Below are 25,654 nucleotides of genomic sequence, written 5' to 3' on the forward strand. Positions count from 1 at the left end.
TTTCAAGTCAGCACTCTCGGTTTGGAGAAGCATGCTGCCACTGTTGACATCCTGCTCCACCTGAAGAGCTGTCTGCTGCTCCTTTGAAGGACTTCCTGTACCTCCATGTGAGAGACTTTTTTCCTTTTGGCTCAAAATACCGCAGCACTACCTTAGAAGACAGCTTCATTCTCTTCAAGGTGCAAGTCCATTGGATCAACCAGAGCACATTGGATGAGTAGCTGTCTCTTTCAAGGACTGTTTATATATTTAAAAAGTAAAGTATGAATTAATGAAAAAGTAAAGTGTATAAAGTATTATATGCAGTGTTTTCTTGTGTGCTGCTGTCTCCACTGCAGTTTCTGTGTGTTTCCCACCCAGCTGGGGATTGGCAACTCTAGTACAATGCCACAGGGTCCAGCCTTCAGAGCAGCCATTTTCTCCAGATGAACTGCTCTTGGCCATCAGGAGATCAGGTGCCACCTCGGGGTTGGCAACCCTAAGCCACTCGTGGCCAGGGTATCTATGATGCATCAGGCCACTTTCAAACAAGCCCAAGACAATCTGCAGGAAACAAAACTCATCATCCTTTCACTTAGAAAGCACAGAGTCGTTCCCATGAAGAGCCTAAGCAGCCGCACAGAAATTAATCCCACTGCTATGTTACTCCTTGTACATTAGCTAGCTGAGAGTCGGAATTAAGGGTGGGTTACCTTTGCAGGTGGGCTCACTTTCGTTCCAGCGAGGGTCTCTCGAATCAACGCACTCGATGGCAGACGGCCCTTGTTCGAGCATGTATCCAGCGCTGCAGGCAAACTCGACCACCGTCCCCATGCGATACAGCGGGTCCGACGTGCTGAAGTTTCCATGCGCCAGGAATGGCTCATAGCATCGGTCTTCATCAAAAGCTGCCAGGAGGGGGAGCCGGGGAGTCAGGAAAGAGCTTTTCCAGGTGCAGCAGCATAGCCTGGCCCCTCCCCCTGCAATAGCACACTTGACCAGTAGGTGGCAGGCAGCCAAACACCTACTGGTGATTAGACGCCTGCCGGCAGCCTGAAAATTGGCTGGATAAGTCAATGTTTGAAATCCAGCCGCAGCATCCTGAGTCCTTGCTGCCTCCGCATGCCACTGCAATGACAGCAGAAGCCACAAGCGGCAGAATTCCCCCGGCCAAACCTAGTAACCTGATAGCACCTTAGTACCCTGCAGAAAATGCAAAGGTTTCCTCCTCCTCCCTTAGTTGCCCTTCCAGTTTTCCTTGGCACCTCCTTTTCTTCAGCTGTGTATCTCCACCACTCCAGTCAACACAAACTAGCTGTCACCAGACCCCAACTTTTAATCTGCTAAAAACATTTCCATGATTTTGCATACTAATGCACTGCCTACTTCCTCTATATTTAGGACTGCTTACCAATGTTCCCTCTAAGCTGCAGAGTCTTGTGAGCAAAAACTCTATTTTGTGAGCTACTGGCATTAAAGTTGTGAGCTGCTCCATCAATTAGTGTGCTCTGGGGTCATCCTTCCTGAGCTAAGGCAAAAATCTGTGAGCTGGAGGCTAAAAATCTGTGAGCCAGCTCACGCTAACTCAGCCTAGAGGGAACACTGCTGCTTACCCTTCCACCCTATTGTCGGATGAAGTGTGCTTCTAGCACATGAAAGCTTACATTCTGAATAAAACTTTGTTGGTCTTAAAGGTGGTACTGGACTCCTGCTTTGTTCTAATGCTTCAAACCAACACGGCTGCCCACCTGGATCTATCTCCACCACTGTTTCACATGTAGCAGATGACCACACATACTGAATCAGACCATCAAAGTCAGGACTGTCTACTCCGACCGGCAAGGGACTTTCCGATAAGGCAAGGTTCCCTTTCGTGTGAACATGTGAGCAAATATGCACCAATTTCCACTGGTCTGCTCACAGCTTTTCAGTCTAAACACACAGATGCTTCCTCTAGGCTAGGTTTACATGATAATAAAATGTAGGCTTGCTCACAACTTTAATGCTTGTAGCTCACACAATAGAATTTTTGCCCACAAGAACCCCCAGCTTAGAGAGAACACTGATCTTAGGTAAAGTGGCATGAAGTCACTCACGACCTCATCTTTTTGAATGGAGATGCCTGGGATTGAACCCGGGACCTTCTGTTTGCCAAGAAGATGCTCTACCACTGAGCCATGGCCCATCCCTCCTGAATTAGGGCAGCGGTGGGCTTTCTGCTTCTCAGGCCTACTTTATCCCACTTCCTTCCTGATCAACCTCCCTAGCACTCCTGTATCCCTCACCCCAGTCCCCCTACAGCAAACAGCCCTTCCTTGCCTTAACTGCTGTGAAATATCTTCAGCACCCTCTCTCAGATTAATCACTTTGTGTCTCAGCTCCCTCTGGCTTCCTCTTGTTCAGTTTTTTTCCCATTCCCCGCCTTCAGCCTCCTGGCTTCTCTTTCCGTCAGCTCCCCTCCTTTACCAAAGTCCTTAGCCATCAGCGGTGTGAGACTGTAAGCCCAGACAAAATGACAACTTCCCCTTCCCCTAGAGAAGCTGGACTGCACACCGAACATCCCATTTGCTCACCCATCAAGACTTCACCAGCGCGGTACAATGCAATAAATAGCAGACTTGCTGCTTCTATGGGACCAGATCAGTGATGTTACCACCTTTGCCAGATTAAATACATATTCTCCCATGGGGCCATTTCCCCCCAGAAGCTTTACTAAAACTAGAAGCCTGAGGCAGATGAGCTGACTAGTTCAGAGCAATATGTGAAATTCAGCATTCCCCCAGCCCCTCCGTGACTGCTTCTTTGGTACTCACTTCATTGCCCAAGCTGCAACACTGCAGAGATAGTAGAAGCCAGAACCAGCAAAATTCCTTTGCCAGGTTAAAGAGGCAGCCCCTAGTAAACAAGGCCTTTTTTGTAGAAAAAGCCCAGCAGGGACTCATTTGCATATTAGGCCACACCTCTGACACCAAGCCAGCTGGAACTGCGTTCTTGGCAATCCTGCTCAGAAAAAGCCCTGCTAGTAACTCTCTGCTCCTTGAGAGCCAATTTACATGTTACAAAGTCCGTATTATCTGCCAGTACCCAGGATGTTATCAATAAAGAACCACTGTTGTTTTAGAAAAAGGACCACTGTTCGTCTGTGTCTCTGGAGGGGGGACCACAAAAGCTTTGGGGCAGCCCTTGGACCTCACCAGGTCACAGTAGTTTGGATGCTTTAACTCTTCCCTCACAGAGGCTCGACTACAAACTTAAGTTTGTGTAGCAACAGAGCATTCCAAGCTGAAGGACCAGCTCAGCTACCCACTGTCAAAAGCCTCGCTGCCCTTAGCCCAATGAAGGACAGATCATTTCTCCAACTCATAAAGCCAACCCTGCTTAGTTTCCGAGATCCGTCAAGATCAGGCTAGCCTGGGCCATCCAGGTCAGGGCAAAAGCAAAACTAGGTTTAGGGTTGCCAAGTCCCCTGCGTTCTTCAGCAGGGAACTTTCGCGCTGGAGAACGCAGCTGGAGTACCATAGAGTTTCCCCTTCCAAATGGCTAAAGCAGCCGGGAAAACCATAGTTTTCCCCAAAACGCCTAGAGGGGCCGCTGCGCAACACCGCCACTTCTGGGTGACGTCATCACGCCTGCGACGTAGGAGGAGGTTCCTCCCGCTGATCTAATGTGGGCTGGCGGGTTGGGAACCATTCCCCCTCCTGGACCGGGGGCTTAGCAGCCCTAACTAGGTTAGTAAAAAAAACCCTTCAAATTTCAGGACACTTCTTGTAATTTGCAGATTGCATCCTTCTGCAAAAATCCTAAAACAATGGCGATGGTTAACAGACTTAGCATATTCACTCTCTTTATAAAACTGAACGTGTCCACTAAATTCCACGTGTCCGCTAAATGCCACTAAAATAGTTTGGATTCCCCCCAAAAAACTAGAGTCATTTCTTCAGTATTAAATGTGCACTCACAAATCACAAATTAGTCCATTTACTGGCCTGAATGATACCGACCAATCATAGAGCAGAAATGGCCATCATTAGAATAGGAGAGGGTTTGTTGCTTGCCAGCCCCCAGCCTGTTTGAGGGTGTGGCCGGGGGGGAGTGACGTTCTCACCTTCATAGCGCAAGCTGAGGATGAGGGGTGTGGCAGGGCCCTCACTGGTCAGCTCCACAATGAGAGACTGGGCATCACTCAGCAACCCTCGTTCGGGGACGTCATCCATGTCAGAGTCGTAGGTGATGGGGGAGAATGCACTGCTTCCACTGCGGATCATCAATCTGAGGGAAAGGTAAAAGGCCATGGACGATGGAGGCCATGCCCTCCTCCACACGTCACACTCTGCCCCCTCCCTCGCACAACGGCGCCAATCTCATGTTCTGAGGTCTGCCTCACCCTTTGGCCTCTTATACAGCTTCCATCAACCTCTCCCGTCCCACCAGTCACCGTCTTCCCTTCCTAGCTTCTGTCCCACTTAGCTCCTCCTCTGCCACATTCACAGACTCTCCAGCCCCATCTCAACTCATTCCTTTCTATCCCCACCTCAGGCCTCCCCTGCCACAGCTATTCCTCTCCTCTTGCTCCTTTCTCCCGCTACAACCACGACTTCTGCTGTGTTCCACTCATCATTCCCTCAGCACTTCCCCTCTTCCCTGCTTTCACCTTCCCTTCCCCTTCACACCAAGGTCTCTCTCACTTGTCGTTGTCCTCATCCAAGGCCACCCGCTCAAAGTGCAGATGAAGCCGCTGTCCCTCAGGTGCCTCCACCAGCCAGCGGCAGGTCAGGTTCCGACCGTGAGGCCCCCCCAGTGCCTCAGGAGCTACAATGCGCCCGCGAGTAGCATTGTGAATTGTTCCTCCACAAGAAGCTGGGGTGAGAAATAAAGGGAGGGTGAATGTTATGAATATGTATTATTCTGTGGTGTTTTTTTAAATATCACAACTACATTCCAGTGTTTGTTCTAATCTCCCTGACAATTTTGTGAGGTAAACCATCCCTAGTCCCAAACTCGATAAGGAAGAATGTAGGCTGACCTAAACCCAATGCGTGAACCCCAGGTCCACATCTGATGCTGTCCTCTGGAGTTCAGGGCTGCTTCAGACAAGTTTTTGCAGAAGAAGAGAGAGTGGAAATCTCATATGCTGTTATTTGGCTCGTACTGTAAAGGTGGGATATATGGTTCTCCTTTCTTCATTTATCCTCACTACAGCCCTGTGGTAGGTTAGGCTGAGAGACAGTGACTATCCCAAGGTCACCCAGTAACCAGCTTCATGGCAAACAACCCAGGTTTCCCCAACTCCTAGTCTGACATTCTAACCAACACACTACACTTAAGTTTTCATAACACTCAGGGCTTTTTTTGTAGCAGGAACTCCTTTGCATATTAGGCCATACATGCCTGATGTAGCCAATCCTCCTGGAGAATTGGCTACATCAGGAGTGTGTGGCATATGCAAAGGAGTTCCTACTACAAAAAAAACCCCGGATGACACTGTATTGTACTGAAGTTTCTTTGTCTTTTTAATGAGAATCTGTTTCTTGGGAGCCATTCTGGGAGCCAATTTTTCACTGAAAGATGGGACATAAAGTTCTGAGATAGAAAGCAGCTGCCCATCTTGTGCAATATTTTAATCTGTCCCCACATGGCCAAGTCCTTCCATTCCTGTTCTGCTTCCCTGTTTTGGTAAGGCCAACACAACCCCCCAGCCTGTGACCCCCTCACTCACCCACACAGGTGGGGCTGGTGCCACTCCAGCGAGGGCGGCTGACATTGAGGCAAATGAGGGTCTCCTCTCCTCGCAAGTGGAAGCCCGACTCACACTTGAAAGTGGCAGAACCTCCAGGATGGAGGTCGGTTACCATGACATCACCATTCTCTGGCCGGCTGGGGAAGCCACAGCTAAGCAGAAAAGCTAGAATTGGGGAAAGAATGAAGAACTATTTTTTTATCTCAGCCAGAGCACCCCCCACACAAAAACCCCCCCCAAAAGAACCTGCCTCAATTATTTACTTATTTAAAAAAAATTCCAAAAGACAATATATTGTTTTAAATCAAGAAAGCAGAAAACAGGCAGCAACTGATGGGCATATTTCTTTCTTTCTTTACTATAATATTCTTGTCCTGAAACAGTTATGATGGAACTTGAGTTGGTCTTGAAAAATTTCAAAATTTATGCTTTAAGAAACAAACCAAAAGGTATCATTTTTCTGGAGATGTTCTGGTCCCTTTGCTTTGAATCCCTTACGGGTTTATTTTACAAATTTGTTTGCAAGTGCATTTTCTTAAGCTTAAGAACTGAAAAGTACAAAACAACCAAACAAAAGGCTTGATGCTCTTGTTTCTCACAAGTCCTCCTCATGGGGTTCTCCAGTATGTACAGTTCCTCACTGAAGGGTGGGGAATAGGGTTGCCAGCTCCAGGTTGGAAAACACCTAGAGATTTCAGAATGGGCCCTGGAGAAGGTGGAGTTTGGGATGGGGTGGGGACCTCAGCATAGAGCAGGGGCGTCAAACATGTGGCCTGAGGGCTAAATCAAGGCCTGCAGAGGGGTCCTATCAGCCCCACGAGCAACTCACTGTCATTTGTTTCCTTCTCCCTCTCTCTTGCTTCCTTCTGCATCTCAGCTTGCTTTGCCAGGCTTGTTCAGTCACACAGGAGCTATGAACAAAGCCTCTATTTTCTCCACTGCTACCTGAAGGGCACTTGGTGTAATTAGTAGACTGATCAAAGCCACCAAGTAATACACCGTCTTTCAGTTTGCAAAAATATATTACAAGGATTGTGTACAACACATAATAAACAATACAATAAGGCTGCCGACCTTTATCATTCTTGTATTGTTCATTATGTGTTGTACGCAATCCTTGCAATGTATTTTTGCAAACTGAAAGACAGTATATTACTTGGTGGCTTCGATCAGTCTATTTTCTCCACTGGCTGAGGCTCCTCCCTTGCAGAGAGAGAGCTTGCTTTGTTAGGCTCCCTCAATCACACAGCAGAGCTACTGAGTCAAGCTTCTCTTTCTTCTATTGGCCTCAGAGCAAGAGTTGTCAGAAATCTGAGACTGTTAAATAGACAAAATATTGCAAGAGTGCTAATATTTAAAGCATATTTTATTTTAAATTTTTTAAAAATATATCTCTTTAGTTGTGTTTGTCTATGTCCATTATAAAGTTTATATCTCGACTACCTGGCATTATATTTTATGATACATATGGCCCAGCCCCACAAAGTCCCATTTATGTCAGATCCGTCCCTTGTAACAAATTTCGATATCCCTGCTTAGTGCCCACCTTCCAAAGCAGCCATTTTCCCCAGGGGAACTGATCTTGGTTGTCCGGAGATCAATTGTAATAGCAGGAGATCCCAGGTGCCACCTGGAAGTTGGCAACCCTAGTGGGGGAATGGAGGGACAACCCTACAGGCCTGCTCATTTTACTCTGAAAATCAGCCTCATTCATACCTACTGTACACATGAATCAGAGAAGAGGTAGGTTTAAACAGTGAGGTTGTTGCTTGCCCTAAATGACACCTCCTAAATGGGGTTGCCAACCCTGCCTTGAGAAATCCCTGGAGATTTGGGAGGTGGAGAGAGACTGGAGAGGGCAGAGTTTGGGGAGGGGCCTCAGCAGGGTCCAATGCCACAGAGTCCACCCTCCACAGCAGCCATTTTTCTCCGGGGAACTGATCTCTGTCATCTGGAGAAATCAGCTATAATTCCAGGATATCTCCAGAGTTTAGGCCCCAGCGGGAGGCTGGCAACCCTACATCTATGGGTCAGCATCCACTGAGTCTTGCAGTGCCTTGTGAGCTCCTGGTCCAGGCCCAACAGGTCCTTTCAAAATCTCAGGTTGCTCCTGCTCCAGCCTATTAGTTTCTCCTCAGAGTGGTAAGTCGCTGTATGGGAAACTGCTCCATCCTTCATTTAAAGGGGAAAGAGCTGTTCCTTACCCTGATAGTGGAATTTGAAGACTCCAGGGGTAGTGGTATGGTAGCTCTGAAAGTGAATCAAGACTTGGTTGGTAGGACTGCGAATCACTTGTCCCTCGACCATCAGGGACTCGTTGGCCAAGACCACGGGCTTCTCTAATCCTAGGCCCTCCACCGTGAGAGAGTCCTCCTTGGACAGATTCAGGCTCTGCACCTGGGAGTAAAAGATGAAAGAGTGGCCAGTAGACAAAGAACCAGGTGGACACACACGTTTTATTTTTGTTCCTGTTCAATGACAAGGACCTATTCAGCCTCACTCACCTACCAGCCTCCTGTCCCCAGCAGCCAAACCTGAATATTGCTTAATTTTCTGAGAACCCAAAGTTAAAAGTAAACATATTCTGTAAGACAGAAGACATTATGGGCCTATACAATGAATAATATTAGAAAAAATCAGAGTACCAAAACTTGAGCCCCATGGTACAAAGATTAATTCAAGGTATAAGCTTTCGTGTCCATGCACACTTCTTCAGGCTGTACCTGAAGAAGTGTGAATGCACACAAAAGCTTACACCTTGAATTAAATGTTGTTGGTCTTAAAGATGATGCTGGACTCAAACTTTGCCCTGCTGCTTCAGGCCGACACACCTTCCCACCTGAATCTATCTGTGGGACAGGAAAAGATAAATTGTTTTTCCGTAGAGCAAGAGCAGGGGAGTTTCAAACACAGCCACATTCAGGCACACTACATCAAGATAAAACATTTGAGCTTCTACAGCTGTCACAACACAAAGCGCTAGAAAAAGAAGAGGAGTTGGATTTATACCCCACCCTTCACTCGTAGGCTCAGGGCAGCTTACAATCTCCTTCCCTTCCTCTCCCCACAACAGAGACCCTGTGGGGTAGGTGGGGCTGAGAGAGCTCTCCCAGAACTGTTGAGAGAACAGCTATTTTGAGACCTGTGCCTGACCCAAGGTCACCCTGCTGACTTCACGTGGAAAAGCAGGGAATCAAACCCAGTTCTCCAGACTAGAGTCTGCCACTCTTAATCACTACACCAAACTGGCTCTCCAAGCAATTCTCAGTGGTCTGTTAAGGAATTTCACATCTTATAATTATGAGCCTACATTGGTTTGCCAAATTTCAGAAATGTGATGCTCCTGTGTCCTGCCTGACCCTGCCTCCCCCACTCCATGCCTGTTTTTTTAAAACCTCTATTCCCTTCCCTTTGCAACATTATCTCAGTCAAGAGTTGGTGCCATCTATCTTTGAGGGGAGAGTTTCATGCTTTGTTTGTCTTTTTGTAATGCAGAATGTACTCTGAGCAGAGGTAAGAGAGAGAGAAAATTATGCTTGGGCACAGAACTGATGAACTCATCAAAATCCTAGACCCTGACCTTTTACCTACTTTAGCCTATCCTTTATCCTTATCCGGGCCTGTTAGCATCCGGGCCATGAGTTTTATAATTATTTCATTATATATTACAATGTTGTCATAGTAGTAGTAATAAGAAGACGACGACGACATTGGATTTACATCCAGCCCTCTACTCTGAATTTCAGAGCCTCAGAGCAGCTCACAATCTCCTTTACATTCCTCCCCCACAACAGACACCCTGTGAGGTGGGTGGGGCTGAGAGGACTCTCACAGCAGCTGTCCTTTCAAGGACAACTCCTATGAGAGCTATGGCTGACCAAGGCTATTCCAGCAGCTACAAGTGGAGGAATGGGGAATCAAACCCAGTTCTCCCAGGTAAGAGTCTGCACACTTAACCACCACACCAAACTAATAGAAATAAAGTGCACAATTGTATCATCCCAAAACAATCACCTCCCCCCCACTCCCCAGTCTGGGAAAATTGTCTTCCACAAAACGGGTCCCTGGTGCCAAAAAGGTTGGGGACTGCTGCTTTAAAGGAAGGATTCTGTGTCCTGTTTGGGTTGCTTGCATGCTCTGCTCTTGCAGGCATGCAGAGGACCATCCTCAATAAAGACTGAATGCTCTGTTAGCCAAAGGCCTTGGGTTATTTCTCTCCCCTAGATAAGTTCTTGGAGAGGGAGTCCTGCCTATTCTAGGCTCGCCCATAACATGGCCATGCTATCTTTTTTCTGCCTGGAGGACAGAAAATGTGACAGAACATATTGGAACAGAGGAGAAAACACAAAGGTGACAGGGAAATGAGTGGCTATTAAGCTAGCTCTAGCAAACGTTTTCTTTCTTCTTAAAAAACAATGATCAGGTCATCAAGTTTCCCCAGCTTCTCAATTCTGTCTCCAGCAATCCACACAACTTACCTGTACTTCTATCCCATACCCCATGTAAACTGAAATCGTGTAGGTACAATCCAGGCCTCCGTAGAAAGTGGCACCAGCATAATCCGGAGACTCAACGTAGCCCTCCACATCGGTGATATTGTTGTTGCAAAGTACTGGGGGAAACAGAGGCAGTTAACATTGAGATCTCTGAGTCCCATAAATAGGGTTGCCATATCTGGGTTGGAAAAAGCTGGAGATTTGGGGGGTGGAGCCTGAGAAGGGTGGGGTTTGGAACGGGAGGGGAGTATAACGCCACAGTGTCCACTTTCCACCTTTCTCTTCTCCAGGGGAACCTGGAAATCAGTTGTAATCCCAAGAGTTCTCCCATCACTACCTGATAGATTGCCAGCCTCCAGGTGGGGCCTGGAGATTTCCCACTTTTACAACTGATCTCCAGCTGGCAGAGATCAGCTCCCCTGGAGAAAAATGGCTGCTTTGAAGGGTGGACTCTGTGGCATTGGCAAGGCTGGATTAACAATTAGGCCACGTAGGCACTGGCCTAAGGGCTCCCACACCTTTAGGGGCCCTGGGCCAGCTCCCCCCCCCAATTTCCCCCCTGCTTGCAACCCTCCTAGCCAGCAACTGAGCCACTCTTTGCCTGACCTGCCTGATGCGGCTACAACTGTCAACATCACCAAGTTTGTCTCTCTATGCCTGTCATAAGAACATAAGAGAAGACATGTTGGATCAGGTCAATGGCCCATCCAGTCCAACACTCTGTGTCACACAGTGGCCAATATGTCTCTGTGTGTGTGTGTACACACATATATACACACACACACATATATACTGTGGCTAATAGCCACTGATGGACCTCTGCTCCATATTTTTATCTAATCCCCTCTTAAAGCTGGCTATGCTTGTAGCCGCCGCCACCTCCTGTGGCAGTGAATTCCACATGTTAACCATCCTTTGGGTGAAGAAGTACTTCCTTTTATTCGTTTTAACCTGACCGCTTAGCAATTGCCTTGAATGCCCACGAGTTCTTGTATTGTGAGAAAGGGAGAAAAGGACTTCTTTCTCTGCTTTCTCCATCCCATGCATAATCTTGTAAACCTCTGTCACCCTGCAGTCAACATTTCTCCAAGCTAAAGAGCCCCAAGCATTTTAACCTTTCTCCATAGTGAAAGTGTTCCAAACCTTTAATAATTCTAGTTGCCTTTTTCTGCACTTTTCCCAATGCTATAATATCCTTTTTGAGGTGCGGTGACCAGAATTGCACACAGTACTCCAAATGAAACCGCACCATCGATTTATACAGGGGCATTATGATACTGGCTGATTTGTTTTCAATTCCCTTCCTAATAATTCCCAGCATGGCATTAGCCTTTTTTATTGCAATCGCACACTGTCTTGACGTTTTCAGTGAGTTATCTACCACAACCTCAAGATCTCTTTCTTGGTCAGTCTCTGCCAGTTCACACCCCATCAACTTATATTTGCAGCTGGGATTCTTGGCCTGAATGTACATTACTTTGCACTTGGCCACACTGAACCTCATCGGCCACGTTGACGCCCACTCACCCAGCATCAACAGATCCCTTTAGAGTGCCTCACAATCATCTCTGGTTCTCACCACCCTGAACAATTTAGTGTCATCTGCAACTTGGCCACTTCACTGCTCACTCCCAACTCCAGATCCTTAATGAACAAGTTAAAGAGCATGGGACCCAGTAATGAGCCCTGTGGCACCCCTGCTGTCCCCTGCAGCTTTGTCAAAGGGACTTTTGAGAAGGTGCCTGTAGGCTGCAGCAGGGGCCATGGGTGGTGGGGGCAGTCGCTCTGACTCTGAGATAGTTCGCAAGGGGATCCATGAGATTTTGACTGCCTAGAGGCCTCCACAGGGTTTAATCCGACACTGGGCATTGGACCATGTTGAGGCCCCTGCCCTCCCCAAACCCCACCCTCTCCCAGATCCACCCCCAAAGTCTCCAGGTATTTCCCAAAACAGACGAGGCAACCCTAACTTGTAGGGTGGGAGTGCTACCCATCAAAAGGTAAGGCCCTCTAACAGTAACCGCCCTCTGGGTCTTCCCAGCCCACCCCACTGTTCCTGCTTACCAGGCGTGTGCACCGTAGTGATGGTTGTGGTGGTGATCAAGGTGGTGGTGGTCTCCTCATCACCCTCAGGGATGAAAGCTGCAGTGGTGGCTGAAATGTGCTGGCTGGCAGAACCGGCCTCATCCGGCGGCGGCGGGAGGCGTGGGGGAGCAGCAGCCGTGGAGGCTGGTGGGGTTGTGAGAAGGAAGCCAGTGGGAGGCGCTGCGGTGGTCAGTGGCGATGGGCCGGTGGCTGCGGCTTCTGAGGTCTCGGGGACCATCCCGCCCTCCAGGTGCTGGATGGGAGGATGGAAGGGAGGCAGGGTGGAAGGGCTGCCTCCTGGTCCAATATGATGGTGGTGGGGGGAGAGAAGTACAGAAAGGAGGTGAGGATTAAGGGTGGTCGAAAGGAAAGCTCTTCTGTGGCTGTAGCCCCACCACTACCCACAAAGAAGAAGAGGAAGAAGAAATTGGATTTATACCCCACCTTATACTCTAAATGTCAGAGTCTCAGAATGGCTTACAATCGCCTTTATTTTCTTCCCCCACAACAGGCACCCTGTGAGGTAGGTGGGGCTGAGAGAGAAGGTGACCTTTCAAGGACAACTCTAAGAGAGCTATGGCAAACCCAAGGTCATTCCAGCAGCTGCAAGTGGAGGAGTGGGAAATCAAACCCAGTTCTCCCAGATAAGAGTCCGCGCACTTAACCACTACACCAAACTGGACCACCGTTCCTTTTGCTTGAGCGCTTCTCTGTTAGAAAAGCCATGCACAAATACTTTATATATTTATCCCTGATAATATAAACATTAGAAATATTTTTCCCCCAGTCAACAACTGATACTTCCTTTCAATAATCCTCCAGCCAGTGACTGGGAACCATTCTCTCTACTGCTTCCTTACTTTGCCTCAGTTGTTTCCACAGAAAGAACACACACACGATGCACCCCATGCCACCAGAGTCATGTCCCCCACATGCTTCTCTTTCTCTCACCAGGAATGGGCTCCTCCATCAGTTCATCCCCCAGGAATTCCTTCCTCAGCAGGGCTCCCTGCAGCAGCTCAGAGAGGCCTTCAGGATTTGGGGGCAAGGATCCCCTGACCTCAGCAGAGACCCCCAGGTCCTCCTCCTTGGGTCCAGCCATGGCTTCTGAAGACAGGGCCTCCAGCTGAGGGGAGGGGGTGGCGGGGATCACATCATCGTTTTCCCAGAGGGGCAAGCCTGCAAGGGGGGAAAGGGGTTAAGGGAGACCTCTCAGCCCCATGTCCCTCAGAAAAGCTGCAAATGTAATAAAGGCACAACAAATCATGTCCAAGCAGTCTGCCCAACTCAGATCTTACATCTTCCTCCTTATATCTCCAATAAACCTATTATGCTTGCAGATCTGGGCACCAGGGCAAGTAGGATTACCAGGTCCCCAGCAATTTACACCCCAAGACTCACAGGGAGTGGGCTTGCGATGCCATATTGAATATTAGTACTTTACTAAAGGCAGTGCTTCCACGTACCACTAGGAATTGTACCACATGGTATCTTTGAATGTGAACAGTTAACAATCATTTATTTATTTATTGTATCCAATTGCTAGCCCTCATTCCTTGCACAGCAGGTTCAGCACATGATACAAGTCTAAACATAAACAATCAACATAGATAAAGCATAAAAACAAATAAATCATTAAAACCTACAACATCACATACCTAATTAATTGCCAATAGATAGATGATGATGATGATGATGATGATGATGATGATGATGATATTGGATTTATATCCCGCCCTCCACTCCGAAGAATCTCAGAGCGGCTCACAATCTCCTTTACCTTCCTCCCCCACAACAGACACCCTGTGAGGTGGGTGGGGCTGGAGAGGGCTCTCACAGCAGCTGCCCTTTCAAGGACAACCTCTGCCAGAGCTATGGCTGACCCAAGGCCATGCTAGCAGGTGCAAGTGGAGGAGTGGGGAATCAAACCTGGTTCTCCCAGATAAGAGTCCGCATACTTAACCACTACACCAAACTAGCGATCTATGGCACAAGCAGGGCTTTCTTTTTAAAGCAGGAACGCAGTTCCGGCTGGCTTGGCATCAGGGGTGTGGCCTAATATGCAAATGAGTACCTGCTTGGCTTTTTCTACAAAAAAGGCCCTGGACACGTGTAATGACCCCAGCCTATGTGTGCCACGGATGGAATAACATAGACAAGGGAGTTGGCCACAGTAGACAGAACAGGTCACAGTAGATGGAACAGTGGATGGAACAAGGCACGGGAGGCCAACGTAGATAGTTTACTGCTGTCTCAATCACAGGCCTAGCAGAATATCTCCATTTTACAGGCCCTGTGGAATTGCATTAAATCCCACAGGGCCTGGATGTCACTTGGGAGAGTATTCCACCAGGCTGGTGTCGGAGCTGAGAAACCTCTGGCTCTGGCTGAGGCCAAGCAGACTTCTTTTGGACCAGGGATCACCAGCAGATGTTGCTCTAAAGAGCATAAGGCCCTTCAAGGGACATATTGGGTGAGCCGGTCCTGCAAATATGTCCGTCCCAAGCTGCATACGGCTTTAAAAGTCAAAACCAAAACCTTGCATTTGATCTGATATTTGACCAGATATTAGGGTTGTCAGGTCTGTGCTGGAAAATACCTGGAGACTTTAGGGGTGGATCTGGGAGAGAGCAGGGTTTGGGGAGGGGAGGGGCCTCAGCAGGGTACAATGCCACAGAGTCCACCCTTCAAAGCAGCCATTTTCTCCAGGGGAACAGATCTGTGCTAGCTGGTGATCAGCTGTAAAAATAGGAGATCCCCAGGTCTCACCTGGAAACCCTGCCGGCTCTATACCCCACTTTTTCCGTCAATGGTGACCCAAAGCAGCAAACAACATCATTTTCTCCTCCTTTATTTTATCCTCACAACATCCTTGTGGCACAGGCTGGGGTTAGAGAAGATCACTGGCCCAACAAATTCCCATGTCAGAATAAGAATTTGAACCTGGGTCTCCCTCAAGCCAGACTTCGAAATCTAGCAACCTTATTTTAGGCAGGGCACTGCATATGTACTTATCTAGGCCTCCAAGACACAACTGCCTCCTCCCCCCGCATTTTAGGAAGAGACTATTCTTTTATAAATGAAGTGAGACAACCACTCTGGGATCATGCCCTCCCTCTAACAGCTGAGCCACGGACCAGTGCAGTTAGGCCTGCTAATTGAGCTTATTTTAGGGCTCTGTTATGCAGTGCCCACAAAGACAGGCCTGAGGGGCAGCAAAGCTGAGGAGTGAGGACTGGCACACACGGCCTCTCTATTCAGATTATGTTTTGGATATCAAGGAAGTAGAAGCAGGGGGGTCAGATGTCACTTTACAGACATGGCAGGTGAGACAGGAAAGAGGCACCATTACCACCAATCTGTGGTCATATAAAAGCATGCAGCCACTTCCCGCCTAGGCCCCAAATGGCACAGTATTCCTTCTCTGAGGTCTGGCTTCTGCAGGAATGTGAGATACATATGTAACATGTCCAGCTGCCTTCTCCTCACCTCCAGGATATAAATCCCAGCCATCTGATTGCACAGACATCTACATTTTATGTATTTGTTTTATTTATTCAATTTATTACTCACACCATCTCCTCAACAAAGGATCCAGAGCGGTTCACAGCATACACAAACAGTATTGAAACCTGAATCAATAATAAAACCTATAGATACCAATAAATTTGACAGCAGCATTATGGAACAGAAAATATTTTCCCTGCTCTTTAAGACCCTAATAATTGGATGCTGGCACCTTAAAGTGTGGAATATTTTGACCTAACAATCACTCCCCATCCCATCCCCCGCAATTTCACTCTCCTAGTTCACCGGGTTAATTAAACCAGAAAAAGGTGTTTATCTGCTTGCTCTTTTTAAGCAGTAATTAACATGTTGAGTTCAATGGGCCTTCTTCCTAAAATTATAGCATTAATCACATTTGTGTTCAGAGTTGCCACTAACAGTGTGTAAAGGTAGATTTTCCCCATTCATTCAATATATGCTCCCACGATCCTGTGATGATCTTGGGTTTTCTGCTCAATACTGAATTAACTAGAAGTGTTTTCACTTCAAAATGTAGCCATATCTCTACCACTCCACTTACTAAACCCTTTGACTAAGGAAAAATCCACCCATTTGTTGTAAACCACCCGGGTAATATGAACTTGGGGGGGGGGGACAATTGAAGAGTGTTAATTAAAATAACAATTCATTGGTCATAGGTGAGTTTAACAAAAATAGGAGGCTTAAGTATTTAACACTAATTTGTGTTAAATCAATCCTGTCAGCAAAACTGGGTGGCTACAGTGTGCTAAAGAGGCAACAGATTTGTGTTGTAAGATCTTGTGGAGGAAAAGGAGAGTTGAAAACACCTCAGGGAAGTCATAATGTGCGTTAAGTGATTTTTGTGAATGCCAGCCTCCCTCCTCCCTTGTTTTACTGCAGAAGGCTGCGTCACTTAGCTCCATATTTTACACATTAAGCTTAGCCTTGGTGCTGGGAGGGGGGCAAATGTGCACGGGGAGGGGGGGGGTGTTGGGAACATGCCTGCGGCTAAGATGCAGGGTGCTGGCTGAAGGATGCTGGCAGCCGCTAAAAGGCAGCTCTGGGGTGGGACAGGAGGGGAGTCTGCAACTGAATGGCTGAAAGGTCTAGATGAGATGGGCACATCACTCGCATAGCCTTGATGTGACAAGTTCCTCAGTGACAGCCGTGGCCGCCACAGGCGACTGCCAGCGTGTGAGATCCTGGCAGCTGCTGGCGAGCCATTAATTGCTCTGAACTCGCTCCATTAAGAAGGCCAGCTGCCTCGTAGGCCTTGTGGGCCCAGCCATTCACCACCACCACCACTCCATGTAAAACAGCAAATTTCTACCCCCACTGAATAGAAAGCCTTGCTGAACCAACTATTTCTGAATGTTCCCACCCAACCCCTCATCCACTCAACCAGCCAGCAGCTCAAAATTTAAAAAACAGCTGTCTCTGGGGTGGGGCAGCCGCCCCCTCGTGAAATGGCAAAAGAGACACGTTTGTGGAAAATATCACTATGATCTCACAGCACACGTTCCGCATGTCCTTGGGACCTGCACGCACGTGCGTGTATGTGTGTGTGGGGTATGTTGCTTACTTTCCCCCTAAATTAAAGGGGGGGCACACTTTCAAAATGGGACAGGAGGGGGGCACAGTAAGCTCCAAACCCCAGGAAGATCTGGAAAAATTCCTCCCTCTCATTTTGTCAGTTCCTGCAGGGACATTCTTTGTTTATAACTCCTCTGCTGCTTAATTCTCTTCTAGGCCCAGCCTTCCACACAACCCTCCACCACCATTCTGCCCCACGGCATCTTTGTCACCCCATGTCTTCCTTCTCTGCTCCCACAATACTTTATTGCCTGATGGGCCTTGAGCCTGCAGCCTCCTGCCCACCCCCACCCCGGCACCTCAAAATATGCCCAGGCTTTTGCACCTCAAAATATGCCCACCCCCATCATACCACACCAGCAAGCACATTTGCAAAGCTTCACTAGAGTGATTATGTGATAGCATCTCCTTCCCATCCATTCCCTTCTTGTCATTCGGAGCAGCTCTCTCCTTCCTTTTGTAACCTTGCATTCTACCCTCCCCCAAAGCATAGGATGCTGCACACTTATCATGAGCCCATCTCTTTCAATTGGGCATCTCCTTTTCCTAATCCTGTACCAAAAAACCCACCTTCTTTTATTAATGGCCAGTTCTCTTGGGCTGGGATTCTATGCTGCACAGAATTATGCCTCCTTTAAATGTGTGATTCCTGAATCTTTTTCCCTTTGCATACACCCACATTTTCGACAGCTCCTTTTCTCCGTGGCACCCAGTAACATCTCTTTGCACCCTGATTCTGTGACCTCCATGTTGCAAAATCCATCACCACTTTCCTCCCAATCCATGTGTGGTACTCATATCAATAAACCCCCCTTCCCACCCTAGGATGAGCTCCTCATTTCTGCTTCTCTGGCAACATATTCTGCGACAGTATGACTGACAACCCCTACTTTCTCAGCCATCTCTCCTTTTCAAATCTGTTTCCCTTCACAGGGTTGAAGGGAAACATACTAAGAAGCAAAATTAAAGATCACGCTCTCTACACCACCTCTGTCATCTTTTTAAACCTCATCACCGTTTTTCCTCCTAGCAGCACCCCAGATTGGCGCATTCAGCTCCTCTGGTCTCTCCTCCCTGCTACGCATTTTCAAAAAGGGTACCCCCCCCCCCCTCAGCCCTGGGCACCCAATTTTCCATCCCCTCATCTTTAAAACATCACTGGCAAGCACCTCCAATCCTGACACCCTTACCCTCTCTCCCCAACCTCGTTGCCATTGCTGTATTAAAACAGATTGGTCCTCATGCAGTGAAGACAATATATATATGTATGTATTATTTCCAAATGGCACATTCAGAAATGCATGTTTCAAAGTCTGCAACACCAGGTCCACCACATACCCAACCTGCCATTTACTCTGTGCCTGGGAGTGGGAAATGTATTTGCTTTCACCATTCCCCCCCTCCCCCCGCCTCCAGCGCTAAAAACACTCTCTATTTTGCAAGCAAAATGCAACAAGCCCGTTCCGTTTCGGGAGCCACCCCAGCCCCTTTGCCCGCTTACCTTGGAGCGGAGGAACGGAACAAAGCAACAGAAGGACGAGCATTTTGGACGCGGCTTTTTCCCAACAGCCCATTTTGGATTTCTTCTAGACCTGCAGAATACCTCGCCTGGCTATTTCCTTCTCCTGCCAGGCAAGGGAGCCGTGGAGTCAGGAGTCTGCTTTGCAAATGAAAACGCAGTAGATTCCTTTGCAGCGGCTCTGCCTGTATTTTTTTTTGTCCCCCTCACCCCACTTTGGAAAGGATTTTTGGAGGCTATATTTCAGAAATATGCAACTGACTGTCTCTGGAGAACAAAGCCCTGCTGCGTATGAATTCTTGCTCTTTTGCAAAACCTACAACACTTAATCTTTCTCTCTCTCTCTTCAATGAAAAATGCTATAGATCTCTTTCTTCATATAAAATTCTCCCCCCCCCCTTTTTTTAAGACGAGGCAGCAAGACCCCGCTTCATTTTTGCGTCGAGGCCCCCCTTTCGCAGTCTCTCTTCCCCTCTCTCACGGCTGGTCAAAAGGATCCAACCACCTAAGCTCACTTGGACAGAGGAAATATACGGTGAAGAGACTGGGGGGTGGGAGCGCTTTGCATATCAAAAAAGGCACCGGCTCTGGGGTCTCTCGCCAGGAGGAACGAGCTGTCTTTCCGCAAAACAAAATGTGCTACCTAGAAACTCGCCGGCAGGACCTGTAGGCAAGCTCCCCCCCCACCCCGGCTTCTATTCGCCCACTTTAAATAAAAGTCACCTATAGATTCCTGTCGTTCCAAGGAGTGTTCAATGTATTGTCCCTAGCCCGCAATTTCTCCCGCCCCAGCTTTGCCAAAGCAATACGTCTGCTCCTTTGCAAAGAATAAAACAGGAATCATTCCAATAAGCTGGAAACTGTCGTTTTAAAAAAATAAATAAATGGGGGGAAACCTGGTCTCTTTCTCTCTCTCCCTCTCTATATCTAGCCAGCCTTGACAAACGCAAGGCAAGTGACGGCAGCGTGTGCCTGGGCAAAACCTACGCAGCTGGGCGCTGGGCTCTGGGCTCCTCGGCTAGCCTTTTTGCAGAATGTCGACTGTGGGTTCCCCACCCCCACCCGAGCTCGGTACGATTTGCCAAGGCAGCCAAGGAAAACCCGTTACTTGCCCTGAACACAAAACCTCTGTCTGGCATGTACCACAGCCCTGAGGTAAAAAGGCAAGCTTTTCAATTTACAAAACAACAACTTAGCACTCTCAGTTTCCTCGCACAACCTGAGCACGAAGGCTTTTGTTTGAGGGGAGAAAAACCTGCCAATGGAGTCATTTGCAAATCCCCTGAGGACTAGAATTTGGAGAGGAAACAAATGAAAAGAAGCCCATTTTGCTTGATTGCACAAAAGTTAATGGTGAGCGCTTAGGCGGTGTTTGGAGCTGCAAAATGTCTGGGTTCCAAACACAACAGGGCCCCTAGCTTCATCCATTTGTTGAAAAGCAATGTGGCACCTGCCAAGTATGGAAGAAGTCATCACCTTGCAAATTCAGGGCAAGCATCCAAGCCAAAGCAAAGGGCTTTAGTCAGCACACACCGTTCTCTCTGGGCCAGCTTAAGAGCAGGCCTCAGACCTTGCAGGCGTAGTCCAGGCCCCCAAATCTTGATACACTTTCGCCATCTAGGCCACGGGTGGCCAAACTTGCGTAATGTAAGAACCACTCAGAATAAATGTTAGATGTTTGAGAGCCACAAGATGGGAACATAGGAAGGAAGGAAGGAAGGAAGGAAGGAAGGAAGGAAGGAAGGAAGGAAGGAAGGAAGGAAGGAAGGAAGGAAGGAAGGAAGGAAGGAAGGAAGGAAGGAAGGAAGGAAGGTGGAGAGAGGAGGGCGCAGTGGAAAGAAATCAATTTAACTTTAAATGCATTCTCCAAGTTGCCACTGGCCTGGCTTGGATAAGTGATTTAAAGAGAGAAATGCTTTCTCCAAGCTGACTGACAGGGCAGTGGGGGCTTTGAAAGCCACACAATATGTGTGAAAGAACCACATGTGGCTCCCACGCCATAGTTTGGCCACCCCGATCTAGGCCAAAGCACGCCTGCATATTGTGCAATGCTCCAGGGTTTCTTTTTCTTGTTTTAAAGCCCAGATTCTTTTAAGACATAAGAACATAAGAAAAGGCATGTTGGATCAGGCCAATGGCCCATTCAATCCAACACTCTGTTCCACACAGTGGCCAAAAAAAACAGGTGCCATCAGGAGGTCCATCTGTGGGGCCAGGACACTAGAAGCCCTCCCACTGTGCTCCCCCCCCCCCCCGCCCCAGCACCAAAAATACAGAGCATCACTGCCCCAGACAGAGAGTTCCAACAATATGCTGTACAGGAAAAATACAGCCTTAGTTATTGTCTGTTGTTTACCAAGCTGTTTTTACTTTTGCCTTCCTTTCTATCATTTCTAGTGGCCATTTTCCCCTCAACCCCACACCCATATGTCTCTCCTCATTGCAGTGAGACCTCCCTTCCATCTATAACATCTAGGTAAGATCTCACACTCACACACACACACACACACACACACAGAGCCCTCAGCAAGGAGCTGCCCTCTTTCCTCCAGGGATGTTCAAGATGCTGAACAAGAAAGAGGATCAGGGCAAAAAAGCCTGGCAGTTCCTGACATGGATGGATTGAGGAGGGAAGAGAATTTGTGCAAAGGGCTATGGACAAGGGGGTTTGGGGATGGAGCGATAGAGGAAGGGGAGGGTTACTGTGGACATAGCAGAAAGGCTCCAGCAACCTTCCTTCACAACAGTTGCTATGGGAGGGTGGTTGCTAAGGGAGGCACTGTGGTTGCCAGGCAGTTGCTACGCAAGGTACCAGAAGCTGGCAGGGAAGTCGCTAAGGGCAATTCACAGGGAGGTGGCTATGTTTGGGGTTGTGTTGGTGGAGAGTTTTGGGGCTGGGTGCTGTGCAAGAGGTCCTGGGAAGGGTAATGTGGGTTTTCTTTCATGCTCTGTCCCAGGGAACTTGGAGTTTCTGTAGAAGTCTATCAGCAGTTCCACAAGGTGAAAGCAGCAAGAGAGCAGAAGCTCCTGCCAAGCACCCCTTGTCTACCATGACAAGCATTGCCCCTACCTCATGCCACTATGCGAGTGTGGGGTGGGTTCCTGGCTTGCATGAGGCAGCAGTGAGTCCCTAATGGCATGTCAGCTTGAAGCCAGATTCACACATGCAAACCAGCAAGGTGGGGATAAGGTGGTTACAATATTCCCTCTAAGCTGTGGAGTCTTGGGAGCAAAAACTCTTCTTCATGAGCTACTGCCATTAAAGCTGTGAGAAAGCAATTTGGCTACTGCATAAATTAGTTTGCTCTGGGGCCATTCTTCCTGAGCTAAGGCAAAAATGTGTGAGCTGGAGGTTAAAACACTGTGAGCTAGTTCACATTAATAGAGGGATCCAAGAGGGCAGCCGTCTTGGTCTGAAGCAGTTGAACAAAGCAGGAGTCAAGTTTCACCTTTAAGACCAACCAAGTTTTATTGAGAACGTAAGCTTTCGTGTACTCTCTAAGCACACTTCATCAGATAAGGGGATCAGACAATACCTGATCCCCTCGTCTGATGAAGTGTGCTTAGAGAGCACACGAAAGCTTACGTTCGCAATAAAACTTGGTTGGTTTTAAAGGTGAAACTTGACTCCTGCTTTGTTCATCTTAGAGGGAACACTGGTTACAAGGCTGAGGAGGTAGAACAGACTGTACCACTCAGACTAGGGGATTCCAGCTATGAATGTTGCTTCATTTTTACAACCCCCCCAAAAATCCATGAAAACAAAATACCTCACAGGAAGGAGAATATTCTACCCCCACTCTTACTCTGCTGGTTTTCTGTTTGGAAGGAAGATTTAGCAGAGGAGAGCATTCCAAAATCTGTTTGACAGCCTGAGGTGGTACAGTCCTTCCTAATCCCTGCCCCATCAGCAGATTTCTACCATCTCATCCCTATCTCACTCGCTTGCTAGATAAGCCTGGCCCAGGAGTGGCCAAACTGTGGCTTGGGAGTCACATGCAGCTCTTTCATACATATTATGTGACTCCCAAAGGTCAAGGAGAAACTTAATGCAGGTTTACTTTCAAGTAAGCATATTTAGCATCAGCCAGCCTCTGAGCTCTGACCCATAGGCAGAAGAAAAAGATGATACTGGATTTATATCCCGCCCTCCACTCTGAAGCTCAGAGTCTCAGAGCAGCTCACAGTCTCCTTTATCTTCCTCCCGCACAACAGACACCCTGTGAGGTGGGTGGGGCTCAGAGGACTCTCACAGCAGCTGCCCTTTCAAGGACAACCTCTGCCAGAGCTATGACTGACCCAAGGCCATTCCAGCAGGTGCAAGTGGAGGAGTGGGGAATCAAACCTAGTTCTCCCAGATAAGAGTCTGCACACTTAACTACTACACCAAACTGGCACCAAATAGGCAACTATTTTAGCCATGTGCGAAACAGGGAAGGAGCGAATGTAGGGAGGCTTGCAAGCTCTTCTCCTCTACCACAGAAGTCACCTGGAGACAGAGAAAGAGAGGGCAAGAGCTGAGGGAGCCACTGGAAGGAGGGACAGAATTAAGGAGGGTGGCGCAAGGTTTTCCCTTCGTTTCTTAGCTCTTGTAGGAGCTGCATTTACTAACTTTGGTGTCAAGGCAAAGAGAGATGCATAATGATGCAAACGGTGATCAGTCATTTATATGGTACGTGTGTGTTTCTTTTTCCCATGTGCCAAAAAATAATTCCCTAACCTTTCCCTGTGCTGGTCTTGTGGGGACTGTTATTCCCAGAATTTGTTTTTTTTAAGTTTCCTTCTAGCATGGTTGTGTTGTAAAGTGCATAAATATGTATTTTATCTTTCAGTGCAAAGAAAATATTAAGAGTTTTAATAAAGACATGTGCGTAATATTTGTTCATACCTTGCAGCTCTCAGACATCTTACATTTATTCTGCATGGCTCTTACGTTAAGGAAGTTTGGCCACCCCTGGCCTGGCCTAAGTACGCACCCTAGGAAACTTCCCCCAGTCCTCTGGCATACAGAAAGGATTCCCTCAAGGGGTAATTTTGTAGAAAAAGAGGTGCTGGAGCTCATTTGCACAACTCATTTGCATATGCCACTCATCCCTGACATCACCAGAAGGTGTACTTAAAAATTATATCAGCTCAGCATTTACCTTCAAATGCTTCTTGAATTATAATTGTCATAATAAAACCTTATGTCCATCATGCTTTCAAATTTACTTTCTCCTATGTGGCCACAGTGGCATGATGAAGATTTCTATCTGGCAGCTTTATATGTTTTGGTTATTTCCCCTTTTTTGTGGGGGGGGGGGGAAATGTTAGAAAGTTTGTCAAATCTGAAGAGTTCAGCAAAATTCTCACAGGGGGTTTGAACAATGGAAGCAAGTATCTGGGGGGGGGGCGCGGAAAGAAAGAGCACAATTAAATTTAGAGGTTCTGGAGCTCTGCTTCTGTGAGCTCCTGCCCATAATGAGGCCTACTGAAGGCAAAGAGTTTGAAAACCACTGATTTTTCAAGATGCAGTTTGCTACAGTGGTTCTGTCCCTATAGGCTAGCCGGCCAGCCAGTACCTAAAAGCTTTTGCGGATTGCTGGAAATATTTCTACACAAACTTCTGAAAGTACCTTAATGTTACGCCCCAACTTAATAGAGTTGCCAGCTGGGGAAATTCTTGGAGATTTGAGAGTAGATGCTTTGGGAAAGGGAAAGAACTCATTGGAGTATAATGCCATACAGTTTGCCCTCCAAAACACCCACTTTCTCCACAAGAACTGATCAAGAGATTAGTTGTAATTTGGTGAGATCACGAGGCCCCACCGAGAGGTTGGCAACCCTAGAAGATATATTTTCCTCCTCTCTCCCCCTTTTTGTCTTTAACATCTAGACTGATTAAGAGTTCTGAAGAACTCAAAGGCTTGTACGCTGTGCTGAGTTACATTTTAATTCAACTTAATACAAGGCATTACATGGCTTTTGTTTTTGGATTTTGCTATGAAAATGACCCCCAGTTCTGGTTCCCCCCACCTAAAATGGTGACTATTTTTTTAAAGTTGTGTAGAGTGGTTATTACAGGCAAGACACTACAATATTTGCTAAAGTACAGACTGTAAAGTTGGTGGGGGTGGGAACTGGCAGCAAAGCTGTCGCAGAAAGGATTTATTTGGGGAGCGTCGTTAGGGAATTAGACAGGATTTTTACAAATGTAACTGGGAGTTCCTGTGGACCAACATGGCTACATACTTTGATTTTTATTTATTTATTTAATTAGTTATTATTCAAATTTGCATTCAGCCCTCCCTGCAAGTGGGCTCAGAGCAGATCACAACAGAATGTAAAAACAAATAATAAAATGTAAGAGAAAAAAAAATTAAAACAGTTTAAAAACAGCATAAATACATGCAAGAAGGAATTTCCAGCTCGTGCCATTGGTCTCCAAATCTCTTTAGTCTGGGCCGCATGCAGATGTTAGGATTGAGATGAAGTTAGGGTTGCCAGCCTCCAGGTGGGGCCTGGAGACCTCCTGCTTTTCCAACTGATCTCTAGCTGTCAGAGATCAGCTCCCCTGGAGAAAACAGCTGCTTGGAAGGGTGGACTCTACGGCATTGTACTATGCTGTGACCCCTCCCCTCCCCAAACCCTACCCTCTTCCGGCTCCACCCCCAAAGTCTCCAGATATCTCCCATTGCAGACCTGGCAACCTTAAGCAAAAGATGTGGTCAGTGACTC

The 25,654-nt window shown here is 47.6% G+C and overlaps 1 protein-coding gene across 2 annotated transcripts in view; it reads right to left on the reverse strand.

The window, feature by feature from the left end:
* Positions 1–19,143, reverse strand: part of SEZ6L2 (seizure related 6 homolog like 2) — a 69,569-nt gene extending 50,426 nt beyond the window's left edge. For both annotated transcript variants that reach the window (XM_060256807.1, XM_060256806.1), the window contains exons 1-9: positions 18,920–19,143; positions 13,249–13,476; positions 12,277–12,594; positions 10,195–10,328; positions 7,921–8,113; positions 5,696–5,881; positions 4,665–4,836; positions 4,085–4,248; positions 693–887 (exon numbers count right to left, since the gene is read on the reverse strand). In XM_060256807.1, coding sequence (XP_060112790.1) covers positions 693–887; positions 4,085–4,248; positions 4,665–4,836; positions 5,696–5,881; positions 7,921–8,113; positions 10,195–10,328; positions 12,277–12,594; positions 13,249–13,476; positions 18,920–18,992 — 1,663 coding nt within the window. In that variant the 5' untranslated portion in view covers positions 18,993–19,143. The remainder of the gene's footprint in view (positions 1–692; positions 888–4,084; positions 4,249–4,664; positions 4,837–5,695; positions 5,882–7,920; positions 8,114–10,194; positions 10,329–12,276; positions 12,595–13,248; positions 13,477–18,919) is intronic.
* Positions 19,144–25,654: the final 6,511 nt, after the last annotated feature.

The sequence above is a fragment of the Heteronotia binoei genome, chromosome 15 (assembly GCF_032191835.1).
Source record: "Heteronotia binoei isolate CCM8104 ecotype False Entrance Well chromosome 15, APGP_CSIRO_Hbin_v1, whole genome shotgun sequence".
Taxonomy (NCBI): Eukaryota; Metazoa; Chordata; class Lepidosauria; order Squamata; family Gekkonidae; genus Heteronotia; species Heteronotia binoei.